Source organism: Dendrobates tinctorius, unplaced genomic scaffold (genome assembly GCF_039654945.1).
Source record: "Dendrobates tinctorius isolate UK_male_01 unplaced genomic scaffold, ASM3965494v1 ptg000111l, whole genome shotgun sequence".
Lineage (NCBI taxonomy): Eukaryota > Metazoa > Chordata > Amphibia > Anura > Dendrobatidae > Dendrobates > Dendrobates tinctorius.
In genome coordinates this window covers 25,125,026-25,152,039 of record NW_027361779.1, presented here as the reverse complement: position 1 = coordinate 25,152,039, position 27,014 = coordinate 25,125,026, and the positions used below count along the sequence as shown (strand labels likewise).

Sequence of the window (27,014 nt, the reverse complement as noted above, 5' to 3'; positions counted from 1 at the left end):
TTTTAAAAATCCCATTCACACATTGTAGAAAAAAAAATCTGATTAAAAATAAAGGCTTGTTGCAAATTTCAAATCAGCAGCGTGCTCATTCTTTTGTGGACTCTCATTGCGGAATTCACATTATTCACGGCTTCGTTATGGAGTGCGGTAAAGTTTGCAATGGCTAAATCCACAGAGGATTTTTTTCGCAACATGTGAACATGGCCTAAAAGTTGGCAAGATTGCACAATGCCTATGTTTAGAATAGGATAAATGTAGTAATATCATTTATTAAGCACAGTACTAACATATTCTGATAACTTTTCAGCATTTACCATATTCCATTTTTACGCACTATCTTGCATGCAGATCTAGCCATTAGACTGGGGTCACACGAGCGTAGATTTTCTCATCTGAGAAAATCGGGCTAGTTATAATAATTACACCCTGAGATTGATCACAGCGTGATCCGATTTTCTCAGATGAGGAGAATAGAAAATCTCCATCTTCTCCATTATGTCATCAAGTACAGTCCAATTTATTTCCACAGACCCATAGACATGAATGGCGGAGTGCATTCCTATAATCGGATGCATACACTGGTGCATGTTGCAATATTTTTTCTTGGATCAATTTTTACAGTGGTGAGCACAAGCCCTTAGACTGGATGTTGTTGGCTTATTGCTTTTGATATATCTAGAATGGTTTGGCCCTCTGACTGAGAAACCTGTCTGAGCCCATATCTACATGATCAGCTGCTCATGGCGGTGAGTCATTTGACAGTCTACCTTTCCTCTGTTGCCTAGAGACAATACGATCCTAATTGTAACAGTGATACCTGAAACCTAGGCCTGGATCCTTTCCAGGTGCCGTGAACAGGAAATGCACCTCGCTGTGGTTATGTCAATTATTTGACACTCAGCTAAAGGTCACTATTTAGATCTGTTATTGTAATCTGAAACCAAAATTTGTTAGACAGGAGGTGAATACGATAACTCTGCCTGCTAACCAGTTGTGTTCTGAGGGGGGTCACCATTATTTTCTGCATTGTGTTAAAGTATCTATAGTGTACAAGTGCTTCTCACAAAATTAGAATTTCATCAATAAGTTAATTTATTTCAGTTCTTCAATACAAGAAGTGAAACTCATATAGAATCTTTACAAACAGAGTGATCTATTTCAAGTGTTTATTTCTGAAGACCCACCTCTTCCGGAAAGCCTAAAACCTGCAGTGATCTTCAGTCTACTCATCCGCCGCACGACCAGCTCTACCCTCTCCTAGTGTATCCTCACCCATCCCCTGTAGTCTGTGAGCCCTCGCCAGCAGGGTCCTCTCTCCTTCTGTACAGTACTTGTGTGTGCCTTGTATTGCTCATGTTTATTGTACTTGTCTTTGTATGCCCCTTTTTCACATGTAAAGCGCCACAGAATAAATGGCGCTATAAAAATGAATAATATAATAATAATAATTATGGCTTACAATGAAAACCTAAAAGTCATTATCTGAGTAAATTATAATACTTTATAACACCAGCATGAAAAATTATTTTAAAATCTGAAATGTTGGCCTACTGAAATGTATATTCAGTAAATGTACTCAATACTTGGTCGGGGCTCCTTTGGCATCAATTACTGCATCAATGCGGTGTGGCATGGAGGCGATCAGCCTGTGGCACTGCTGAGGTGTTATGGAAGCCCAGGTTGCTTTGATAGCAGCCTTCAGCTCGTCTGCATTGTTGGGTCTGGTGTCTCTCATCTTCCTGTTCACAATACCCCATAGATTCTCTATGGGGTTAAGGTGAGATGAGTTTGCTGACCTATCAAGCACAGTGATACTCTTGTTTTTGAACCAGATATTGGTACTTTTGGCAGTGTGGACAGGTGCCAGGTCCTGCTGGAGAATGAAATTTCCATCTCCAAAAAGGGGTTGCACAGCTGATGGAGCTCTGTGTATAATCAGAAAACACACAGAGTACAGTAGGATCTAGGTAAAGACTTAGACTAGCTGCAAAGAGAACTATACTTTCAAACAACTTATTTAATTTAAAGGTAGCCTGTCACCTCTGAAATGAATAGTCAACTTGTTCTACAGTAATGTAAGGGATTTCACTTTATTTTAAATACAAATAAAGGGGCTTTGGTACACCCTTAGCATGGCCAAGGTCTCAGTGCACTGTTAAGTTTCATCAAGTTGCATCTTGGTGACTTTCCCCGATTGTGATTAACGGCGCTCGCTAGCCCAGAGTGAGGCATCGTTAAAGAGGACCTTTCACCACAAGTGTTTCAGGTTTAACTGGACACATGATATAATAGGTGCTACAGAAAAGAAAAGTTTTTTTTTTAATTTGTCTCACCATTGCGGAGATACAGTGGGGCAAAAAAGTATTTAGTCAGTCAGCAATAGTGCAAGTTCCACCACTTAAAAAGATGAGAGGCGTCTGTAATTTACATCATAGGTAGACCTCAACTATGGGAGACAAACTGAGAAAAAAAATTCCAGAAAATCACATTGTCTGTTTTTTTTTCATTTTATTTGCATATTATGGTGGAAAATAAGTATTTGGTCAGAAACAAGCAATCAAGATTTCTGGCTCTCACAGACCTGTAACTTCTTCTTTAAGAGTCTCCTCTTTCCTCCACTCATTACCTGTAGTAATGGCACCTGTTTAAACTTGTTATCAGTATAAAAAGACACCTGTGCACACCCTCAAACAGTCTGTCTCCAAACTCCACTATGGTGAAGACCAAAGAGCTGTCAAAGGACACCAGAAACAAAATTGTAGCCCTGCACCAGGCTGGGAAGACTGAATCTGCAATAGCCAACCAGCTTGGAGTGAAGAAATCAACTGTGGGAACAATAATTAGAAAATGGAAGACATACAAGACCACTGATAATCTCCCTCGATCTGGTGCTCCACGCAAAATCCCACCCCGTGGGGTCAGAATGATCACAAGAACGGTGAGCAAAAATCCCAGAACCACGCGGGGGGACCTAGTGAATGAACTGCAGAGAGCTGGGACCAATGTAACAAGGCCTACCATAAGTAACACACTACGCCACCATGGACTCAGATCCTGCAGTGCCAGACGTGTCCCACTGCTTAAGCCTGTACATGTCCGGGCCCGTCTGAAGTTTGCTAGAGAGCATTTGGATGATCCAGAGGAGTTTTGGGAGAATGTCCTATGGTCTGATGAAACCAAACTGGAACTGTTTGGTAGAAACACAACTTGTCGTGTTTGGAGGAAAAAGAATACTGAGTTGCATCCATCAAACACCATACCTACTGTAAAGCATGGTGGTGGAAACATAATCCTTTGGGCTGTTTCTCTGCAAAGGGGCCAGGACGACTGATCCGGGTACATGAAAGAATGAATGGGGCCATGTATCGTGAGATTTTGAGTGCAAACCTCCTTCCATCAGCAAGGGCATTGAAGATGAAACGTGGCTGGGTCTTTCAACATGACAATGATCCAAAGCACACCGCCAGGGCAACGAAGGAGTGGCTTCGTAAGAAGCATTTCAAGGTCCTGGAGTGGCCTAGCCAGTCTCCAGATCTCAACCCTATAGAAAACATTTGGAGGGAGTTGAAAGTCCGTGTTGCCAAGTGAAAAGCCAAAAACATCACTGCTCTAGAGGAGATCTGCATGGAGGAATGGGCCAACATACCAACAACAGTGTGTGGCAACCTTGTGAAGACTTACAGAAAACGTTTGACCTCTGTCATTGCCAACAAAGGATATATCACAAAGTATTGAGATGAAATTTTGTTTCTGACCAAATACTTATTTTCCACCATAATATGCAAATAAAATGAAAAAAAAACAGACAATGTGATTTTCTGGATTTTTTTTTCTCAGTTTGTCTCCCATAGTTGAGGTCTACCTATGATGTAAATTACAGACCCCTCTCATCTTTTTAAGTGGTGGAACTTGCACTATTTCTGACTGACTAAATACTTTTTTACCCCACTGTATTAGCGATCAAAGTGTTTGGCACCTAAACAGTTAATTGTTTTAAGTCCAAGTGGGCATGACCAGAAAGAGTATTTCTTGGTGTTGTGTACTTTCTCCTCTTGCTAATGTTGAGCGATCATTAGCAGGCAGCAGCACAATAAGAAGAGCATATGACCAACAGTTTGTTCTCCTCACTGCAGAGTGATGGTGTGCTGGAGCACAGCAGAACCGAGTGTGATCAACTGACAGCTGTCAGCTCTCATTTCTGGCAGTGTGGGCAGAGGAGAGTAGTACTGCAGAAGTTGACTTGATTACAAACTCCTCTAGTAGCTCTCCTGAGGATATTGCAACACATCATGGGAAGTGTGGGAAAGGAAGTACTACCAATATGGTATTGGCAGGCTTCCCGGCGGTATCCCCGCCGCCTACAATTTGGAGAAATGCAAGTTTCTGGCTGAAGGAAAAAAACGTGAAATCTAGAAAATAAACTTGAGACCAAGTTGTTCTGCAGTCTTTTTTCAACTTTTAATGAAAAGACTATTACCCTTTCAGTTGTAGCATGTATTTATTACACGAAGGACATATGTGAGCTTTTCATGAGCCACTTATGTTATAGATGATAATGGATGCTGCACCATAGCGGTCTATTTTTTTACACAGGGCCCTGTAGGTTTGGATTTCTTTTTCCCTTAATAATAAAGACCTTCATTTAAAAACTGCAATTTGTGATTACTTGTGTTATGTTTGCCTAATATTTAAATTTGTTTGGTGATCTGAAACATTTAAGTGTCACAAACATGCAAAAGTATAAGAAATCAGGAAGGAACAAACACTTTTTCACACCACTGTATATGAAGCTCTGCCATGCTTGGGTCGGGAGGGCAGCCGACTAATCCTAAGAATGCTACCATTGTAATGGAGCAATTTATACAGGACAAAAAACATGATTGTGAATAGATGTTCTCTATGCAGTCACTAAATGTAAAGGATTAGTACTGTAATAATCATTAGCCAAATGCTCAGTTCCAGAAATATCTTAATGCTGTCTGCTAAGAAATAAACAGTGTTGCTGCCAAAATGGTGCAAGAGTCTACAGTAACTCTCAAATTTTATAAAGCTTTTTTTTATACCTAAAAGCTCAATATTCCTGCAGTTAAATATTATAAAAGTCTAATAAGTGTAAAACTATTTTTCTGTTGTTTGGGTGATCTCACTTTCATTTTTTTTTTCTGCTTTCTTTATACAGCATGGGCGCACCCCCTTACACCTGGCAGCTAATAAAGGACATGTTAATGTGGTGCAGATCCTGCTAAAGGCTGGGTGCGACCTGAACGTTCAGGATGATGTAAGTAAAAATGGAAAGCTTAAATACTGCTAACGTTCATATTTATTCTATGAGAAAGTCCTGCAATCTCTCAAGACCTTAAAAGGGTTGTCCACTCCACCACTTGGACAACCCCTTCTTGATCTAAATGTGTGGCCCTGATAAAATAAAAAAATCTATACTCACTCGCCGTCCTAGGACTATCGTACGATTGTTGAGACATCGGCGCCCAATCAGCGCTGGCATCACTGTCTCTGAATTCGGACAGATCGAACAAGAAGATGTAGTCCAGGATGCAGATGATCTTGGCTTCCTCTTCATGTTCAATCCGACAAGAGGCGGGGAGGGGGCAGGGACTTCTTCAATTATACATTCAAAGTAGAGATGATCTAAAAGACTTGCAGGACCTTGTTCCAGCGGCCACATTGGTTTTCTTTCTTGTATTTGGGCCCATAGCGGATCTATGTGTACATGGGCACATAATGTCCCTGTAGCTTCTTACTATGAGGCTGCTGCCATATAGTGCTTTACTACAGAATCATTTTCTCCCAGAAGAATCAGACAGAAAAATCCCTGCATTCTTTCATATGAAATCAGACATCAGAGGCATATAGACGTACAGTAGGGCAGCAGAGAAATCTATAGGTGTCAAACACAGCAACGCCATTTTGCACCCATGTGCTTGAGGCAACAGTGTTCTCCAAGTACAAGTTATATTTCACATTTATAGTTGAGTATTAACTGCCAAACACATATACATTGTTACTGTAAGCTGCTAGTACTCAGAGATCTCAACCATTTACTTACTTTATTTACTTTGTATTGGCTGGATGCCAGCGTGTCCTGGCATCTGTCACTTTGTACTGAATCGTAAAATCCATAATACGCAACTTTATTCTAACTATTCCTATGTTGTAAAATTAAAATTGTGAAATTAACCATGGTTTTACCAAAGTAGAAAATTACCTTTTCACTTTAGTCCAACCACTGGGACACCCACCAATTCAGAGAATGAATGGAGCGGATGTCAAACCTCATTAATTGTCTATCGGACTGCTGGAGAAAACCAGGCACATTCCATTCTCCAGATTGTCAGGTCCTAGTGGTCAGACTAACAGTAAACAGTAACTTATTCCCTATTCTTAGATAGAGGATCATTTTCAATCTTTGTAAAACCCCTTTAAAATTCAGAGGTGCTTCTGTGAACTACCATATGCTTATCTGTTTTTTTTCCCTCTCCGTTATTTGCATATACTTTCTCCATTTTTAAGAAGCATTCTAATGGTGGTAAATGATGGAATATTTGTAAGATTTACCATTTGTTACTGATCAGTGGATATTTGGCTTGGCCCTCCTTGCCTTCAGAATTGGTGGGACCTTATTGATCATGATGTTATTGCAAATCCTAGTAATTCACATTGTAGCAAGTATTCTGTGCAATTTTTCCTTTTCTATTTACACTTTTTGTATTTCATTTTTCAATGACACATCTCAGAGCCCTATCACACTTCAATCTTCCCCACACTTAGGGGTCTGGTCGGGGCTTATGTCAGAACCCCCTTGGAAATGGGATTTGGGCGTATGCACCAATGAGGCCAATGACTATAATAATGCCGACAGAGTCAACGTGTGCTCTGTTGTGTATCATTTTCAGGCTTATTCGCCTACTGGTGGCGGACACTTATACATAGTAGACATCGTCTGAGTGTACACCTTCAGTAGGCATATATGACTGAAAATGATGCACAATAGAGCACATGTTGACTCTGCAGCACCTTTATAGTCATTGGCGCATACCCCCAAATCTCATTTTGCGGGCGGTTCTGATGTAAGCCCCAATGGGACCACTAAACGTGAGACAAAATGCAGTGTGAAAGCATCCTGACTCAGAAGGAACGATTTACGTTGTGGCAGTTTTACAGTTTTTGCCTTAAACACACAAACTAAATAAATACTGTAACTAAAAGTATACTTGATTTGATCTCTATAAAATGCGTTTGTACCTAAATGAATCAGATATCAGTACTTGTACAAAGCACGTTACTATATGTACAGTAATGGTGAGGAAAAATCATACTTTTCACATTATTGGCTTTGGTTTATGCATATAGTAAGTAGATAAACATATCGGAGATACTAATCTACTACCTGTGGATGCCACATCAGAACAATGGATGGGCACAACCTTAAATAGATGGTTTGAAGTCCAAAGTAATTTTCCTCCTAAATCCCTATCTATTTAGTGCCATAATCTAAACTGTTTTCTAATATAATTGAATTAAAAATTTCCTATCCTTACCTAACTACAATATCTGCTATTTTTTTTTTATGATGCTTCATTTGAGAATTCTAGTGCATGCTCGGATACTCAAACCAAGCATCAGCAGGGGGCAGAGGCTGCGGCTACTCCCATAGCCCCTGCTCCCTCCCGGAAACGAAGCATCATCAGAGACACCATCACCAGTTCAGGGGCTGGACTAGTCCCAGCATGATATGCACTGTGCAATGTGCACAATGACAGTGCCCTCTCTGCTGCCGATGCAGATCAGTAGAAACATGCCGGTAACAGAGCGTGTTGTCAGAATTGCCAGTGTGCAGAGACTGGGGAAGTCATTTGCGGTGGTACGCAGGTCTCTGCATGCTGGGTATTTTGACACCGCTCTGTTGCTGCACAGTGCATATCGTGCTGGGACTAGTCCAGCCCCTGAAACGAGCGTCACTAATGTTTCGTTTGAGCACTCCAGCATGGACTGGGATTCTCAAACGAAGCATCATCAAAAAGGAAGAGAAAAAGAAAATCAGTTAGATAGTGCAGTGATGGAAGGATAGGAAATTTTTAATTCAAGTCTATTACAAAATAGTTTAGGTTATTATGGCACTAAATAAATAGGGCTTTAGGAAGAAAATGACTTTGGATGTCAAACCACCCTTTTAAAGATCGCACAGTTTATAATTTGACAGAAAGCTACTAAAGAGACTTAATGGATCTGCATATACCATACTTGGGTGTATCCCTGAAAAATAAAAAAAGAAACAGCAAACAAAAGTAACTATTTTACTCCATATTGGTAAAATGCTCGCAGGCATATATTGGATGTCAGTCAGTAGAGAGCTGTTCTGTTGAATTACATACCGTAAATAACAGTGTGGTCAAATTCACCTGGATCTCAGGCATAGACCCTGGTTTATATCACTGGCAGATTGCTCAGAGCCATTTACTTTGCAATAATTGTTTCATGTACTCTATATCAGATTTCTGCTATGCATCACCCATGCTTTGGAACCTGCTACCCAAACCAATCAGGCTCTCCAAACCTTAGAATCTTTTAAAAGCAGCCTGAAATCCCACCTCTTCAAAACCAGCCTAGAATAACCCTAATGCCACTACAGTACTATGTTAGCAGATTCTGCACTTACTGACTGTCCCCTTGCCTTGTAGATTAATAAACCCTCATGGGAAGGATCTTTTTTCCTGTGTGCTTTGTAAGGGTTAATTTCCAGAGACCGAACGGTGGCACTAAACCACTGCTGATCGGTAAACCTTCATCATTCGACGATCATTTAATACACTGCTTACACTGCAGATTGCAGTAAACAATGCACGCTGAGCATTCTGTAATCGCTCAATGTGCATGAGCTGAATTAGCGTCACACAATGCCTTTGTGGGATTGTGGGTGCTAGCCAGCTCTCTAGAATTAGGGGCGCCCTAGTCTATCCCTATCCCCCGGATTACTCCTGAAGGTGGAGACGAAGGGTTCACGTTGTTAACTATGCTCTTATATCAATCTTTATCTGTCTCCTCCCCCACACAGGGAGGTGGGAAGCCAAAGTGTATAGCATAAGACTAACCAAACAAACAAGGGAAGGAAGACAAACATGGATAAATTAAAATAACAATCATACAAAATACATTCACCAAAAAACAGAGTGGAACACAGATGAGTAAAAGGAAGGAGAAACCAAATAGGAGATAAGGCTGTGCACAAAAACACCAATCAACGATCTCCTGAACAAATCTCCACGCGCCAACTGCAACCACGAACTACACCTCCAACTCCAGAACCAGGCAGTAAGAACTATCACTGGCAATTACTAAGTGCCAGAGACAAGCATATATATATATTCCTACTTTTGCACAGTAATTAGCCGTGTTGCTGTGCTTCCGTACCGCGTCCTATTGGACATGCCACTTTCCATGAGGGTTTGAAATGGTAGTCCATCTTCAACCTGGGATTCTGATCTTAGTAATCTGTTTGACCAAGATTACTCTCCGATACAAAAACAATGCCAGAAATACTGCTTTTTGTTCCTCCGTCCTACCAAATAAAAAATGAAATAAGTCATATATGCAAAAAAAAATGGGACCAGTGAAAAAATCTAAGAATAAAAATAAAAAAATCTGAGGTTTTTTTTTTAAAGGGAATTTGTCACCAGATTATTCTGCCTCATCTGAAAGAAAGCATGTTGTAAGGCCAGAGACCCTGAATCCAGTGATATACCGTATATCACTTGTTGGGCTGGTTGCTTCAGTTTTATAAAATCACTGTTTTCTCAGCTGTAGATCCAGCACGTCCCTGAATGCTAAGCCATGTATAACTCTGCCCACATCACTGATTAGCTGCTTTTGGTGTACACTATGCATAGACAGAAAAGTATTAAGTTACGTACCGGTAACGGTATTTTTCGGAAGCCCATGACAGCACCACGAGAGAGGGGATCCGCCCTATAGGAACAGGAAACCTACAGATACAAAAGGGCGGCACCTCTCCCACGCATCAGTTGGATTACAGAGCTTGAGAGGCTACCATGGTTAGTACACAACATATGATATATACAACCTATCTACCCTATTTAACCGAATTATTTCATACCATCTCCCACATATGGTGATTCTATGAACAATCTTCTAAAGGAGTGCACCCCTATACGTGAACAAGGGAGGGAACTAAGGGTGCTGTCATGGGCTTCCGAAAAATACCGTTACCGGTACGTAACTTAATACTTTATTCGGACTCCCATGACAGCACCACGAGAGAATTACAGAGATGTAAACTAACTTAGGGAGGGACTACAGCCTGCAGCACCCTTAGCCCGAAGGTGAGGTCTGAGGAGGCACCCATGTCTAACCGATAGTGGTTAAAAAAGGTGGAAGGAGATGACCAGGTGGCCGCCTTACATATTTGATCAATTGACACTCCAGATCTCTCCGCCCAGGATGATGCCATGGCCCGAGTGGAATGTGCCCTCAGGTTCTGTGGCGCCGGACCGCCACCAGCTGTGTAGGCAAGAGAGAGAGCCTCCCTAATCCACCTTGCTAATGTGCGTTTTGATACTCTGTATCCTTTCCTGGAACCTTGGAAGGATAGGAATAATGCGTTCTCCTTCTTCCAAGGATCCGTGGCTGCTAAATATGTCAGTAAGCATCTTCTAATATCTAACGCCTGGAGTTTCTGCTCTTTAGGGTTGGTTGGGTTAGGGAGGAAGGAAGGCAGAACTATCTCCTGTGTCCTGTGGAATTGTGTTGCTACCTTGGGAAGGTATGCTGGATCTGGCCTTAGGATCACTCTATCCTGTAAGAACTCTGTGTAAGGAGGCAATCTGGAGAGTGCCTGTATGTCGCTCACCCTACGTGCGGATGTTATTGCTACCAGGAATGCGGTTTTAAGGGATATAATCTTTAGTGAGGCGGAATCTAAAGGTTCAAACGGACTTTCTGTCATGGCTGTAAGGACTAAGTTTAAGTCCCACGGTACGCATCTGTCTTTGTGTATAGGTCTCGATCTGGCCGCTGCTCTGATGAACCTTGCTACCCAATAATCTTTTGCAATATCAGCTGCAAACAGGGCCCCTAAGGCTGAAACTTGTACTTTTAGCGTGCTTGTGGAGAGACCCAATTCGAAACCTTTCTGGAGAAATTCCAGAATATGTTTCGTGGGAATTCCATCTCTGATGTCAAAGTGAAAGGTGGACAGGAAGCGTTTCCAGGTCCTAGCATAGATATTAGTGGTGGTTAATTTTCTGCTTCTTAGGAGGGTGTCAATTAAGTTCTTGGAGAACCCTCTATTTTTTAATAGTGACCTTTCAAATACCACGCCGTCAAATGAAGTCCCGCTACTTGTGGGTGGCTGACTGGCCCCTGGTAGAGGAGATCCGGAAGGTTCGGCAGTACCCAGGGATCGCCTACCGACATGGTCCTCAACCATGCGAACCAGGTCCTCCTGGGCCAAAAGGGGGCAATCAGTATGACTCTTGCCTGATCCTCTCTGATCTTCCTGACTACCAGAGGAAGAAGATTCAATGGTGGGAAGGCGTATGCCAGAGAAAAATCCCATCTTATCAGTAGGGCATCCACCGCCAGGGGATTTCCCTGGGGTTCAGAGAGCAGAACAATCTTTCTTTTCTGTTTTTTCTGGTGGCAAAGAGGTCTACCTCTGGCTGGCCCCATCTGCGGACAATCTGGCGGTAAATATTTTTGTTCAAAGCCCATTCTCCTTGTCTTAGAGCCTTGCGGCTTAAAAAGTCTGCTCTTACATTGTCTTTTCCGCTGATGTGGAGCGCGGTCAAAGATAGACAATTTCTCTCTGCTATCTGGAGGAGCCGTTCTGTTATCTGCATCAGAGCGCTGGAGCGGGTTCCACCTTGGTGGTTGACATATGCTACCGCTACCTGGTTGTCCGAGTGTATCCTCACATGATGGCCCTGCAGGTAGATAATGAGTTTCTTGACTGCCCGCTCTATCGCCAATAGTTCTCTCTGGTTGGATGAGATTTCAGAATTAGAATCCCACTGGCCTTGTACCACTATGTCCCCCATATGGGCTCCCCAACCGAAGGAACTTGCGTCTGTGGTTATAATACGGGTTATCTGTGTTATCCAGGGCACCCCTGACGCTAGGTTCTCGCTCTCAAGCCACCATCTCAGTGATGCAACAGTTGAGGGGCTTAGACACATCCGACCTTGTAAGGAGCCTCCAAGGGCCCTGCTATTAATCAAGACGTCGTTTTGAAGGGTTCTGGTATGGAACTGTGCCCACCTTACTGCTGGGATGCATGAAGTTAGAGAACCTAACAGGGACATGGTCTGTCTGAGGGTCATAGATGGATTATCCATTGCCCGAAGAACCTGCTCCTGTATCTTTTGTATTTTATCTAGTGGTAGCAGGCACCGCTGAGTGTCTGAATTTAGTATCAACCCTAAAAATTTCTGTACCTTTAAGGGCTGGAGTCGGGATTTCTCGTAGTTTAAAATCCATCCCAGGTTTTCTAACCTGGATTTAGCTTTTTCTATCTGGGATTTACAATGACCCACCGATTTTCCTACAATCAAGAAATCGTCTAAATATGGAATGATTAAGACGTCCACCTCCCGTAAGTGAGCCATAACTTCGGCCACTAACTTTGTAAAAACCCTGGGTGCTGCTGAGAGACCAAAGGGAAGGGCTCTATACTGAAAATGACGTACTGTGCGCTCTACTGAAACTGCCACCCTCAGGAACTGCTGGAAGTCTGTATGGATAGGTACATGATAGTACGCGTCTTTCAAATCTATGACTGCCATAAAACAACCTTTAAACAATATTTTTATTGTTGTATTAATGGACTCCATTTTGAATTTATGATTAATCAAAAACTCGTTAAGGGAACGAAGGTTTATAATCGTTCTGAATGTGTTATCAGGCTTCTGGATTAGAAACAGGGGAGAGTAAAACCCTCTTCCTCTTTCAGCCTCTGGAACCTCTACCAGAACATTTTTCTGACATAGGCTCAAGACTTCCGCTTCTAAAGCCGCTTGTTCGAGATGAGAAGATCTTAAGGGGGTCAGTTTAAAGGTGTCCCGCGGGATCTGGGTAAACTCCAACCTAAGCCCGGTGGATATTACCTTACGCGCCCAGTCACTATTCGTAATCTGTGACCATGCCGGGAAGAAGGATGACAGTCTACCCCCTACGGGAACCGCTAGTCATTGATTTGGTTTCTTTTGATCTCTCGACGAGCGTGTAAACATATAGCCCGTACCTCGTCTCCTTCTGTCTTCCCATCTGGGTCGATCTCTAACAGGCGAAGAGTTGCGCCTTCTCCCCTGGCCAAATCTCCTTCTACCAAATGGGCGACGGTAGGACGCTGATGAAAGGTTTGGGAACTTTTTCTTGTCGTCCCCCGCCTTTTCAAGCAGCTCGTCTAGGACAGTCCCAAACAAATATTCGCCCTCACATGGAATCGCACAGAGCTTTGCTCTGGACTGGATGTCTCCCTGCCAGCACTTTAGCCACAGGGCTCTGCGAGCTGCGTTAGAGAGACCTGCTGCTCTGGCGGCCATTCTCACTGCATCCGCTGAGGCATCTGCCAGGAAGGCTGCTCCCTCTTGGATGGTCGGTAGGGCCCCAAGAATTGTCTGTCTTGATGTACCCTGTTTTAGTTGTGACTCCAACTGGTCCAACCAGACCATCATGGACCTGGCCGTGCACGTTGAAGCCACTGCTGGTCTTAAGGACCCGGCCGCCATCTCCCAGGTGTTTTTCAGGAAAGTATCAGCTTTCCTATCTAAGGGATCTTTAAGGGCTCCCATGTCCTCAAAGGGGAGCGAGGATTTTTTTGATGCCTTCGCAATGGCAGCGTCTAATTTGGGGGCTCTGTCCCAAGAACTTACTGCCGGATCGTCGAAGGGGTATCTCCTTTTGAGGGTGGGTGGTAGCGACCCTCTTTTGTCCGGTTTTTTCCACTCTCTGTGGATCAGATCCTGTATCTTTTGATATAACGGAAAGACTCTCCGCTTCCTCTGTTCCAGCCCACCGAACATGACATCCTGCATGGATAAATGGGGCTTAGGCTCCTCTACCTCCATTGTCCCTCTGACTGCTTTGACCAGCTTGTCTACCCGGTCAAGAGGCAGACAAAATCGCCCCGAGTCCTCTTCTCCTGAGGAGGACGAGGGAGATGAAGCCTGGGAGTCTCTGCTTTTTCTCCACTCTACCGAGGAATCAGATTCCACCGGGACCTCGCCCCTTAGACTTTGCGGCTGAGACAAGGACTTTAGGGTTTCCCTCATTTCTACCCTGACAATGTCTCTCAAACTCGCCGCTACTGCAGGCGACTCATCTGCCACCGTCTGCTGAATACAAGGGGGGCACAATCTTTTGAGGCACGCATCCGGTAATGGGCATGCACAGAGTGCGCATTCCCTATGCTTATTTTTACTTGTAGCTTTCTTTCCCTAGAAAAGAAAAACACAGAAGGGGGGTCCCGTCACTGAGTGAACTTTCACGAAGATCACTTACCAGTGCCACAATCAAGTACCGGAGAACGAGGGGGATTTCTTTCGGTCGATGCTCCTGTCTGCCTGGAGGAGCTCTTACGAGTGGACTGGTCACTTCGTCCCGCATTACTGTCACGGGACCCTTTCTTTTTCTGTTTGACCTGCCGAAGGTCATCCAGGGGCGGCAGTGATGTTTGCCGCTGCTGCCCTTGCTTCTGCCGCTGCTGCTGCTGCTGCTCTCGATCGCTTTCCATTACCACTGCTGCTGCTGCACACTGCTGCATGTAGTAATGTGGCCAAGGCAAGGAACCCTGCCCGGGTCCCGCCTAAATACCCCCTCCTCCGGTCAGCAGTATCCATGCCGCGCCCCTCCCCCCCCCTTAATGGAGCTCCCTACCCCAGCTGGCGCCCGAACTCGCGCCATCGGTGTTTCCGATGGGCGCCGCCATCTTGGAATCGCCGCGCATGCGCAGTGGCGCGCTGACCCGGAAGCGCCTCCTCCGCCCGCCCCCTGACGTCACCGCTACCCCGGAAACGCCGGAAGCCCCGCGGGACGCCCGGGAGCTCCGGAGCAGCGCCCGGTCGCAGCCCCCTGCACAGCGCTGCCAACCCATGTGCGCCGCCGGAGCCGGAAATCCCGGGGGGGGGGTATACTTACCGGCGGCGGCTAAATTCCTGGAGACGGACATCCTCTGGACGCCGCTCCCTGCTGTCCACGCCACCGCCGTGACACCCATCCTGGGCCACCGTGGCGTCTTCCAGGAAATCCGAACCAGGCCGAGGTAGGAGACCCCCTCGCTACCGGTGTCGGCTGGCCGGCCTGGGATCCAAATCTTCTGTAGGATCCCGTCCCCTCAGGAACAGGAAACCAACTGATGCGTGGGAGAGGTGCCGCCCTTTTGTATCTGTAGGTTTCCTGTTCCTATAGGGCGGATCCCCTCTCTCGTGGTGCTGTCATGGGAGTCCGAATAAACACCCAATCAATAGTGGTGGTAGGGTCATACAGGGCTCGTAATAAGGAGGAATACATGGCAGCCAGGTATACAAGTCCTGTTTGATAATTGCCTGCTGATAAAACAGTGATTTTATCTTGATGTTTTTATAACAGATCATGTTGATTTCCCTGATAGGTTGGTGTTATGGGACACGCTTAAGGCACATTTGAGGGGATATGTTAAATCCACAATTTCGTATATTAAAAGGGAGTCCTGTAGTGGGGAGCAAAGGCTTGCTGAAGAATGTAAATCATTGGAAGCCGAATATATTAATAACCCTCTGAAAATTCTTTGCATAAATGGCTTGGGAAGGGGAGGGAATGTCTGTTATATTTACAGGAAAAAGCCCAGAGAAAACTCTTCTTTACTAAACAAACTTATTTTGAATTTGGGAACCAATCAAGTAAATTTTTGGCATATATAGGCCAACAAAATCAAATGTCCCCATCCATTCTGTCCATTAACACAAGGGAGGGAACCCCATTACTCAAATCTGACCAAATTGCAAACGGATTTGAAGAGCACGTTAGAGAGTTGTATAATTCTCAATCGACCACACTGTGGAAGAAATTGATGAGTATTTAGACCAGATTGAGTTTCCTAAACTATCTTGTGAAGACCGGGAATTCTTGGATAGAGACATCACCTTGGAGGAAATCCGGGAGGCAACCATGTCCCTGTCTAATGGAAAAACTCCCGGTCCTGACGGTATGCCCGCGGAGCTATATAAAAGATACTTAGACCAGTTAGGGCCGGTCCTGTTGCAGACCCTTTCCGAGGCACTTGCAGGGCACTCGCTCCCCCAATCCTTTTATGATGCCACTACTGTGGTGATTCCAAAGCCTGACAAGCCTGCTGAGGAGTGTGGTTCTTATCATCCCATATCCTTGCTCAATACTGATTATAAAATTCTTACGAAACTCATTGCTAATAGACTGAAAGCAGTAATATTGGGCATTGTACATGAAGATCAAACTGGTTTTATGCCAGGAAGGTCCACCTCCTCTAATATTAGAAGAGTGCAGGTTCTGACGCAGATAGGCCATAAATTTCAAAGACCTTGGGCGATAGCCTCTTTAGATACTGCAAAGGCCTTTGATTCATTGGAGTGGAAATTCTTGCAACGGGTGCTTCTGAAATTTGGTTTCTCAGTCAAATTTTGCAAAGGGATTGAGCTGCTTTATCGTATGCCGAGAGCTAATATACTGGTGAATGGCGTGTTATCGGAATATCTCAATCTGAGCAGAGGGACCAAACAGTGCTGTCCACTATCCCCAATGCTCTTCGCACTGGCGATTGAACCAATTGCACGTAAAATTAGACAGGACCATTTGGTGGTGGGAATAGATATAAATTGTAGGGTGGATAAGGTAGGATTGTATGCTGATGACCTGGTGCTCTTCCTGGATGGGATTGAACAGTCCCTTCCTAGAGCGATTGACCTTAATTGCTCTGGAGAATTCTCGGGTCTTAAAATTAATTGGAGCAAGTCGGTAGTTATGCCGATAATGGATAATATAACAGTACCCGTGATGTTTGGTTTGCAAGTAGTACAGAAATTTAAGTATTTGGGCATAGTAATTAGCCAAAATCCGATTAAAGACCTTGGAGACAATATATACCCCCTCGACGATATGATGAAAAAAAAGTTTGCGATATGGTCTCGACTTCCCCTATCTGTAGCGGGTAGAATTGGATTAATTAAAATGATAATCCTCCCAAAGTGTTTATATATGTTGGAACATACATCCATTAAGGTCCCCAAGGGTTTCTTCAAGAAAATGCACAGCTTGATGGCAGCGTTTATATGGGGCTCATCTAGACGTAAACTAAATATTGGTTCCCTGCAAAGGCCCAAAAGGCAGGGTGGATATGCGGTACCTGACCTTTTTTTGTATTATCTGGCAGATCAACTACGATATTTAAAATATTGGTTGCTCCATGATGGACTCAATAATGCAGAGGCTCATCTCATTTATTTTCTCGGGGGGCACACACCATGGGCTGTATTGGAGGGTTCATACAGACCAACTCAGGGCCTGTTGTTTGCACATAGTTTGGCAATACAGGTTTGGCGGGAAAGTAAACATACTTTAAAGTTTTCCGATCAGGTTGGGGAGATTCAGATATGGGATAATCCTGAATTTTCCCATCTCCAGAATTTACAGGATCCAAATTTCTGGAAGCAAAATGGTATAACAACGCTCAATCAGATCTTTGAAAATCAAATTTTATTATCATTTGAACAATTTCATATAAAATTTGGAATCCCTCATAGAGAGTTTTATAGATATCTGCAGCTGAGACATGGCATAATGTACCAATTCCCACTTCCTAGAATGCAAATATCTACTGTAGATATCCACTAATAGGAATATTGTCAAGCCAAGGACCTACAGGTATGATTTCTTCCCTATACACCTTTTTGTTAAATTCCAAAATTGCTTCCACCCAATTGGCTGTGGAAGATAAATGGAGGCACCTAATCCCTTCCATCACCGATGACCAGTGGAGTGACGCACTGGAAGCGCATACGACGGTGTCTCCAGCGGCAAATAAATTAATTCAATTATATATGTTACACCAAGCCTATTTAACCCCGAGTAGACTACATAAATTCGGCAGAAGAGTAAATGATGAATGTCATAGATGCGGGGAGGTAGGAGCAAATTTTTGGCATCTCATTTGGGATTGTAGAATTATAAGAAGATATTGGAAGGATGTAATTTTTACACTAGAAAGGATAATTGGGATACCAATTGAATGTACTCCAGTGATGTGTGTTGGGAGTTGTGGATGAAGAAATGTGGACTTATTATGACAGGATATTTCTCAGGGAGGTTCTGTTTATGGCCAAGGAAAGCGATAGCGCTGAGGTGAATGGGGGCACGGTCTCCTTCGATCAATCAGTGGGAAAAAATGAGTGAACAAAATAATTCCGTATGAGAACATATTATACAGAAACAGAGGATGTCCCCAGAAATTTCACAGAATTTGGGAAAGTGGTGTGACTCACCCTTGACACACCTAGCCCCTGATGCCATAATCTCCTCAACTGCGAGATATAACCCTTGAAGTATCTCTTTTCTAATGCATAAATATGATGCTTTATGTGGACTCAGGAATATTTGCTTATTATAACCCAAATTGTTACAAACTTAGAACCCTGGTAAAGAATCTCCTGATTGGTGATGCAATGCTGCTGAGAATACATCATGTTTAATGTTCTATTTCATCTGTGTTGTTTGTTTATTTTATTATTGAAAGTATGATTTTATAACTGATATTGTGGATGATGATTTGATGGATTACTCTGCTTTTACACTGCAATGTCATATGCTTGTTATATTATTTTGTGAAATCTTTCAATAAAAAGAGTTTAAAAAAAAACCAGTGATTTTATCACAACAAGAAAACCTTTAAGGGATATATCGGTATCAGGGTCTCTGTCTCTACATTATACAGCTCTCAGATTAGGTGAGAAAAATCTGGTGACAGATTCCCTTTATGTATCTGTTATGAATACAGCATTCACTGAGCATTTAAAGGGAACTTGTCGCCAGCAAAAACGCTATTAACCTGCATATACGAGCTTAATCTGCAGGTTAATAGCGCTACTAACCTGTCCTGGGCTTGCAAGTAGCCAAACACTGCAGGGAGAAAATTAACTTTATTTTCCCCAGCAGAATTTTTATTTTTTGTCACTAGGCCGGCGCCGGTGCTTGTTCAGTCACCGCTCTAAGTACACAGAACCGCTGTAACGGACCGCCAGCCCTAATACAGAGCCAGTGTCAGTCAGGGCTGGGGGGTGCGGTCAAAGCGACTCTGTAGTCTCAGAGCAGTGACGGAACTCGCGCTCGCACCACCCGCGTGACTGAAACCAAATGCTTACAGGAAGAATAAAGTTAATTTTCTCTCCACATTGTTTGGCTACTTGTAGGCTCCGAGCAGGTTAGTAATGCTATTAACCTGCAGATTAACCCCGTATCTGCAGGTGAATAGCATTTTTTCCGGTGACAGGTTCCCTTTAAACTTGTACTCCTAAAATACTTTCACTATCATTTAGCCATGGGAAATTCCAGTGATCGGCTTTTTACTGACATCTGGTGGTGTTGAGGAATTATGGGGATAAAATGAAACCAGAACAAAAAGTGCAAGTTTTTTTAAAACCATCAAATGAACAATGAATGGAAAAGTATCTGACTCCTTGTCTTAAAGTATAGCTCCACACCAAAACTGAGAAAATAATTTGGGTCGGAATGTAACTATCTTCTCCAGCCCTCCTCTTCTTCGTTTTCATTTCACGAAGGTCCAGGGAGCTAAGGCCTCTTTCACACATCAGGTTTTCGCCGTCAGGCGCGATCCGGCGCTTTTGACAGAAACCGGATCCGGCGAAATGCAATGCCGGATCCGGTTTCCCCCCCATTGACTTACATTTGCGCCAGATCGCGCCGGATGGCCATGCGTTTCATCCGGTTTTCGCCGGATCCGGCAATGTGTCGCGATCCGGCGTCTGGAAAAAACGTCTACTGTAACGTTTTTTGTCTCCGGCGAAAAAGCCGGACACGCCGGATCCGGCGCGTCCGGCTTTTTCACACAATGAAAGCCTATGAGCGCCGCAATGCGCCTGATCCGGCGAAAGCCGGATCCGGTGGCCGGATCCGTTTTTTTTGGTCTGAGCATGCTCAGTAGCTCTGCCCACAAGACATATATAAAAGCAAGACAGTGGGACCCACAGCCACACCCAACATGCCACCCAAGAAAGCAACCAAGCGCAGCAGGAGAAGGCAGGAGACCACTGCAGCACCATCAGCACCACCACCACCCCAAATGGAGCAGCAAATGGAACATGCTGAGGAGGGGAGTCCAGCAGCAGATGAGAGACGGTAATTATCAAATCCCCCATTCCTCCAAACTAGGGCCATGGAATATCAAGATATTCATTGGCCCTTTGTTTCTCTTTATTCAACAGCCGCCCAAGAGATGCAGCAGCAGCAGCAGAAATGGCATCACTGGCAGCAGCAACAGTAGCAGCAATACCCACAGCCATGGAGTCTGGCCATCAACAGGACAGCACATCTTCTTCTGGGAGCCCTCCCTCGCATCGTCAGCGTTTGACGGTAAGTTTTTATTTCCAAAATCCATCATCTCTGTAATATATGTCTATTCATTGCCTTTTATTTCAAAACAGGAATCACAAGATGAAGAGGAGCTCCCAGAAGAAGAAGGAAGGGGTGGACAGACACCTGGAGTGGGCTCACAATTGGTAAGTTTTTTGCATCAAACGCAGAAACACAACATCACACTACACACAACACATAGAAAACAATGTTCTGCAGACCACACACAGCAAACAAATGCCTACATCCAAAGACATAACATTTTTTGTTTTCTTCTCTAGTCTTCCCAATCTGGTGCTCGGCCAAGAGGTCCTCGCAGTGCCTCCCAGGGTCGTCGGCGACAGCAACGCGGCGGTCACCAGGGTGTAAGTATAAATATTTTTGCTTTGTTTTTTTGCACTTTTTATTTCATTTCTTTTGTGGAGGCTAATTATGTTATTTTTGTCTTTTTCTTTAACAGCCTTCACAGCGTGCTCCCGACTCTGACGGTGAGGATGGAGGACTCGATGTGGACCACCTCATCGATCTCGTCAGAGAAAGGGAGCTGCTCTGGAATATGGCTGACCGCCGCCACGCTGACCTTATCGTTACCCGACGACTCTGGGAGGAAATCTGTTCGCTCCTTGTGGGCCGCTGGGAGGACCTCGATGTTCGGGCCCAGATTAAAGAGCGTAAGTATATACAGTACCGGTTGCTTGATGTAAACCAGTGTTTCCCGAACTCCAGTCCTCGTGGTCCCCACGGATCATGTGGTCAGGATTTCTATTTACTATGGAAATCCTGAAAACATGACCCCTGGGGACCATGAGGACTGGAGTTTGTGAAACACTGATGTTGTATACTAACCACTCCTTTCTCGTTTCAGGGAACAGAATTGTGAATCGGTGGCGGTCTGTGAGGGATCGTTTCAAGAAGGAGTTCAATAAAGAGATGCGGGCCCCGAGTGGATCTGGAGGACGCAGGAGCAAGTACAAGTACGCACAAGCCCTGTCGTTCCTCCGGGAAACAATGGTCACTAGAAGGTAAATATTACACACCACATGTGAAAAAAAAATGTTAGATGTAACTTTTTTTTTTCAGCCAGGGCCATACCATGTCAGTATTTTAATTGTTTTTTTTCTCTTTATTCCACAGCATGGTGAGCAGCACTCAGGAGCCTGCACGATTGGACCCTTCTGAGGCGATCCCTGAGGAGACCGGCACCGAGGGACACTTCGACCGCCCCGGTACATCTGCACCTTCCCAGCCTTCCCACACATTCGACCCATCTGTCCCATCCGCCAGCACAGGAGCATCGTGGCCGCCTACATTACATGAAGCTGCTGGTGAGGAGATCGCTTTCCCTTTACCACACCCTTCTGCCCCTGCCACCTCTAGTACACCTGCGGGTACTGGGCGACAGCGGCAGAGGGGTCAGGAAAAGAGTTATGCGCAAGAGTTCTTGCATCTGAATGCATCTTTCCAGAACTGTCTAAAAGTCTTGTCAGAGCAAATCTCCGCAGGCTTTCAGCAGATCAACTCCAGCATTCTGGAGGTGAAGACACTTCTGCAAACCATGCATTCAGAAGCAAGATCTTCGCCAAACCACACCTTTTTCAGGTCTGTTGTGGAGCGCATGGCAACACTATCTCCTACCCAGCAGATGCATGTAATGCATTCGTGCCACGGTGCTCTACAGCAGGTTACCTCCCAACCTCCACCTCCCACCACTGTAGTTCCTCCACCTGCACCCCCTCCAGCCACTTTCCATCCTCCCCCTCCTATTACATCTGCACCCCCTCCAGCCACTTTCCATCATCCCCCTCCTATTACATCTGCACCCCCTCCAGCCACTTTCCATCCTCCCCCTCCTATTACATACCAGCAACCTCACCAGTACCAGCAACCTCCCCAGTACCAGACATCTCCCCACTTCCAGCAACCTGCCCCGTACCAAACTCCTTCCCCGTACCAAACTCCTTCCCCGTACCAAACTCCTTCCCCATACAACTTTCCATCAACATCATCTGCTCCTACAGTCCCTGCCCAACCCTCCACTCCACCGCCCACCACCTCTTCTGCCTCCCACATGTCCACCCATTCTGTAGCTTTTTCCACACCTTCACCTCTAACTGTTCCTTCCCCACCACGATCCCAGTCCTCTCTCCACACACCCAGTGTCGAAGTGTCCCGCAGCCCCTCCAGCAGTATTTCCACCCCACACTACACAGATTTGTAATGTGTGTTTTTTAATAAAAATGCCCATTGGGTTTAAAACCTTTATTAAAAAAGTTTTTTGCACTTTAAAAACATTTTACAAAAAAAAAAAAAATTTTAAATAAAAGTTAAATTATCGTTTCACAATGGTTGTCTGTCATTTCTTTCTGCGGCGAACTATGTTTAAAAAAAAGGTTAAATACAGGGTATTTCAAAGGTAAAAAGGTATTCAAAACCAGGTATATAACTGTGGGTAAATTTTAGCTTTATGCCACAGTTGTGTTCCTGGTTGTGTTTGAAGCAAAGTATTTCACCTAAAAAGTTGTGTTTATTGTTGGTGATTTCCTAACAATGTACACAACTTTTGTTAAAAGGTGAAATACTTTGCATAAAACACAACCAGGTACACACCTGTGGCCTAAAGCTAAAAATAGTAAGACCATGACAAGATAGCCAACTTTGGTTGGCAAAGGTATATACTGTTGGTCCAGAAGGTACACAAGTTTGGTTAGGGCACAAATCTTTCACACTCTGTCATCCTGCCAGTGTACTCTGCCTTGAGGTGACATAAAGTATAGTGCAAAATTGTCCCTCATTACTGAAACCGTCACAGAACTTCTAGTGGTAATATTTCCAATGACAACATCCATCTTCGCCAGTAACTTTCTCTTCTCTCCAACCTGCACTTTCTTCTCTACAACCTGTCAAAGAAGGGCTGTAGGAACATGCTATATATAGTTTTCCAGTAGCCAATCCCGTTCGGAAGGCCACAAGGGTCAATTTTAAAAACCGGATCCGGCGTAATCCGTCGAAAAACGGATAGAAAAACGGATGAACCGGATGAGACGGATCCGGTTTTGTCTGTCAAGAACAAGACGGATCCGGCACATCAGGTTTTACAAAACATTTGCCGGATCCGGCATTCCGGCACGACGCCGGATCGCGCCTGACGCCGAAAACCTGATGTGTGAAAGTAGCCTTAGATGCAAAGAGTTGTTCAGCTCTATATAATATATGAGTTTCACTTTTTGTATTGAAGAACTGAAATAAATTCACTTTTTGATGATATTCTAATTTTGTGAGATGCACCTGTAAATGTAAAGATCTAGAAACAAACCTGCTGATATGTTTGGAATGAATTTTAATCACAGGACATCCAAATCTACCAAATTGGGATGAACCTAACAATACTAACACGATCCAGCCAAAGAGCAATAAGAACAAATGGCAATTAATACAAGTTTTATCCAAATCTTTCTTAATCCGAAGAGATATGTTCTACTGTGAAATAAATAGGAATACTCCTTGGCATAACGTGCTAGTAAAATATGCTCTATATTTATGTCCGCTCTCATTTTCTATCCATTACCTTTACAAACAAATGTTTTCAATACAGTACAATCCCCAGTTATTTCACTGGGATTTTTTGTTTGACAATATGTTTATTAACTGTGTTAGGCAGAATGGCAAAGCCTACTACAGTATCCTATCCTTGAGACACCAAAAAACAATTATCCATCTTTGATTTTTATTACTTCTACTTGCTATTTTTTTATTTTTGCTCAGATATCAATTGTATTTGTTTAAAACAGAACCATTAAAAACAGCAATCTTCAAGTAATATGAGCAAGGGAAAACTAGTATTTGTTTTTATTAATTTTATGCTTTTTTCAACAATTTTATTTCAATCATCTGTATTGAAATAATTGATTTATCTATGTGTGCCTTAGGGCCAGCAGACAGCCTTACACAGGGCAGCCGTGGTGGGAAACAGTGACATTCTTGCGATGCTGATACAAGAAGGCTGCGCCTTGGACAGACAGGATAAGGTATGACCTTAAAAATTTTATTATGTGCAAATACTATATTTTAAGCCCCCAATTTTGGGGGGGTGCATCAAAAAAATCTCCTGTGTGTAGACCTTATAACAATATCCTCAACCCTCCAGACAGCTGCATACATGTGCTGTCTGCAGAGCAACGTGTGCACTTGGATGGCTAGAACCAATCTATATTCTATGTATAAAAAATCCATAAAAACAGGGCTCAGGTTAGCAAAACATGCATTGAATGGTAGCAAAGCATGTCTCATAGTGATGAGATCCGAATATCTTCAGTGTGCCCGACTAATATGTTCGAGTCCCTGCGGCTGCATGTTTTGCCGCTGTTCGTTGCAACACATGTGGGGATTGCCTAACAAACATCCAATCTCCGCATGTGTTGCTGCTCTTTAACAGTCGCAAAACTTGCAGCAGCGGGGGACTCGAACATATTAATCGAGCACACCCAAGATATCCAGATAACACCTGAGCATGCTCGCTCATCACTAATCTCTAAGTAACTTATTTGCTGCCTTGTCTTCCACAGGATGGTAACACTGCCCTACATGAAGCTGCCTGGCATGGATTCAGCCATTCCGTCAAGCTTCTTGTTAAAGCTGGAGCTAACGTTCTTGCCAAAAGCAAGGTGAGAATGGTGTTAAATATTAAACATTTGTAACTGGGTTACTTTCCGGTGTGTGTAATGTCGTTTCTCCATAGCTTTTACATTAAGATGTTTCAGGGTTTTTTATGGATTGGCATGACACATGACATGTTTGCTATAATCATATCTTCCTGGTAGTATTTCATCATGTGATATGATGCCTCACAAGTATTATCCAAGACTGAGGGTATATATGAGGCTACTGGTACGACTCTTCTAATTACTCCTCCTGGTTGAATAAAATGCCAAACCTAGGTGGGCCGAGGTTTGGATAAAACAATGGTTCATTCATAAATTGCCTATTGGAACTCATTGATCACATGTGTAGCAATAAGAACATGGATTGTTAAAACTAAAATGCAGGCAGAGATGCTTACCTGCCAAGGCCACAGAAGAAATGCACTAAACAAGGTGCAGCGGACCCATTGAGATGGCGCAGGTGCAAAAACACCTGATGAGGCAGCCAGCCTCCAATCAGGACATGGCCGCTTGGTATAATAATGCACAAAAAAGATTCTGTTTTTTTTTTATCTAACCTAGTCTTTTTTGGTGTTTTATGTTAAAACTAAACATGGACAAGTTCGGTATACACGGTGGGTGAGTCACCAATATTATTTTTTCTGAAAGGTCCAGGGAACCTCAGTCTGACACTGAGAATAGTCTGTCAATAGCCCAATTTTGGTTTCCAAAAGCAATGAATCCATGCTTCTGAAATAAACAAAAAATAGAAAGACAGAAATGTTTTGTGAATGTAAGCTTATAATTTTGAAGTTTAACAAATATTAAGGACAATATAAGCTTTTATTTTATTTGGTTTATTTACTTATTCTCTCCATAAGGCAGGTAACACACCTCTCCACCTGGCTTGCCAAAATGGCCATTCCCAGAGCTGTCGTTTCTTACTGCTTGCAGGATCCCGGGCTGACTTAAAAAATCAAGTAAGTCTTAAAAAAAATTATTACCTGCATGAGGTTTGACAGTAAATGTGAATATATATTGCAGAAGTAGAATATTCTCATCTGTACTAAGAATCTGAAGATATAAGCTTGGCCAATGCATACAACCTAAAGGGAACCTATCATCACATTCTTACATATACAGTGGGTACGGAAAGTATTCAGACCCCTTTAAATTTTTCACTATTTGTTTCATTGCAGCCATTTGGTAAATTCAAAAAAGTTCATTTTTTTTTCTCATAAATGTACACTTTGCACCTCATCTTGACTGAAAAAAAACAGAAATGGAGAAATTTTTTCCATTCTTCCTTGCAGATCCTCTCCAGACCAATGGTTGGATGGTGAACGTTGGTGGACAGCCATTTTCAGGTCTCTCCAGAGATGCTCAATTGGGTTTAGGTCAGGAGTCTGGCTGGGACAGTCAAGAATGGTCACAGAGTTGTTCTGAAGCCATTCCTTTGTTATTTTAGCTGTGTGCTTAGGTCATTGTCTTGTTGGAAGGTGAACCTTCAAGTCTGAGGTCCAGAACACTCTGGAAGAGGTTTTCATCCAGGACATCCCTGTACTTGGCCGCATTCATGTTTCCTTCAATTGCAACCAGTTGTCCTGTCCCTGCAGCTGAAAACACCCCTATAGCATGATGCTGCCACCACCATGTTTCACTATTGGGATTGTATTGGGCAGGTGATGAACAGTGCCTGGTTTTCTCCACGCATACCGCTTAGAATTATCACCAAAAAGTTCTATCTTCGTC

The 27,014-nt window shown here is 43.6% G+C and overlaps 1 protein-coding gene across 6 annotated transcripts in view; it reads left to right on the top strand.

The window, feature by feature from the left end:
* ANKRD6 (ankyrin repeat domain 6) overlaps positions 1-27,014 on the top strand; it is a 238,102-nt gene that overhangs the window by 177,048 nt on the left and 34,040 nt on the right. For all 6 annotated transcript variants that reach the window (XM_073589567.1, XM_073589568.1, XM_073589569.1 and 3 more), the window contains 4 exons: positions 5,180-5,278; positions 24,552-24,650; positions 25,188-25,286; positions 26,144-26,242. In XM_073589567.1, the coding sequence (XP_073445668.1) occupies positions 5,180-5,278; positions 24,552-24,650; positions 25,188-25,286; positions 26,144-26,242 (396 nt within the window). The remainder of the gene's footprint in view (positions 1-5,179; positions 5,279-24,551; positions 24,651-25,187; positions 25,287-26,143; positions 26,243-27,014) is intronic.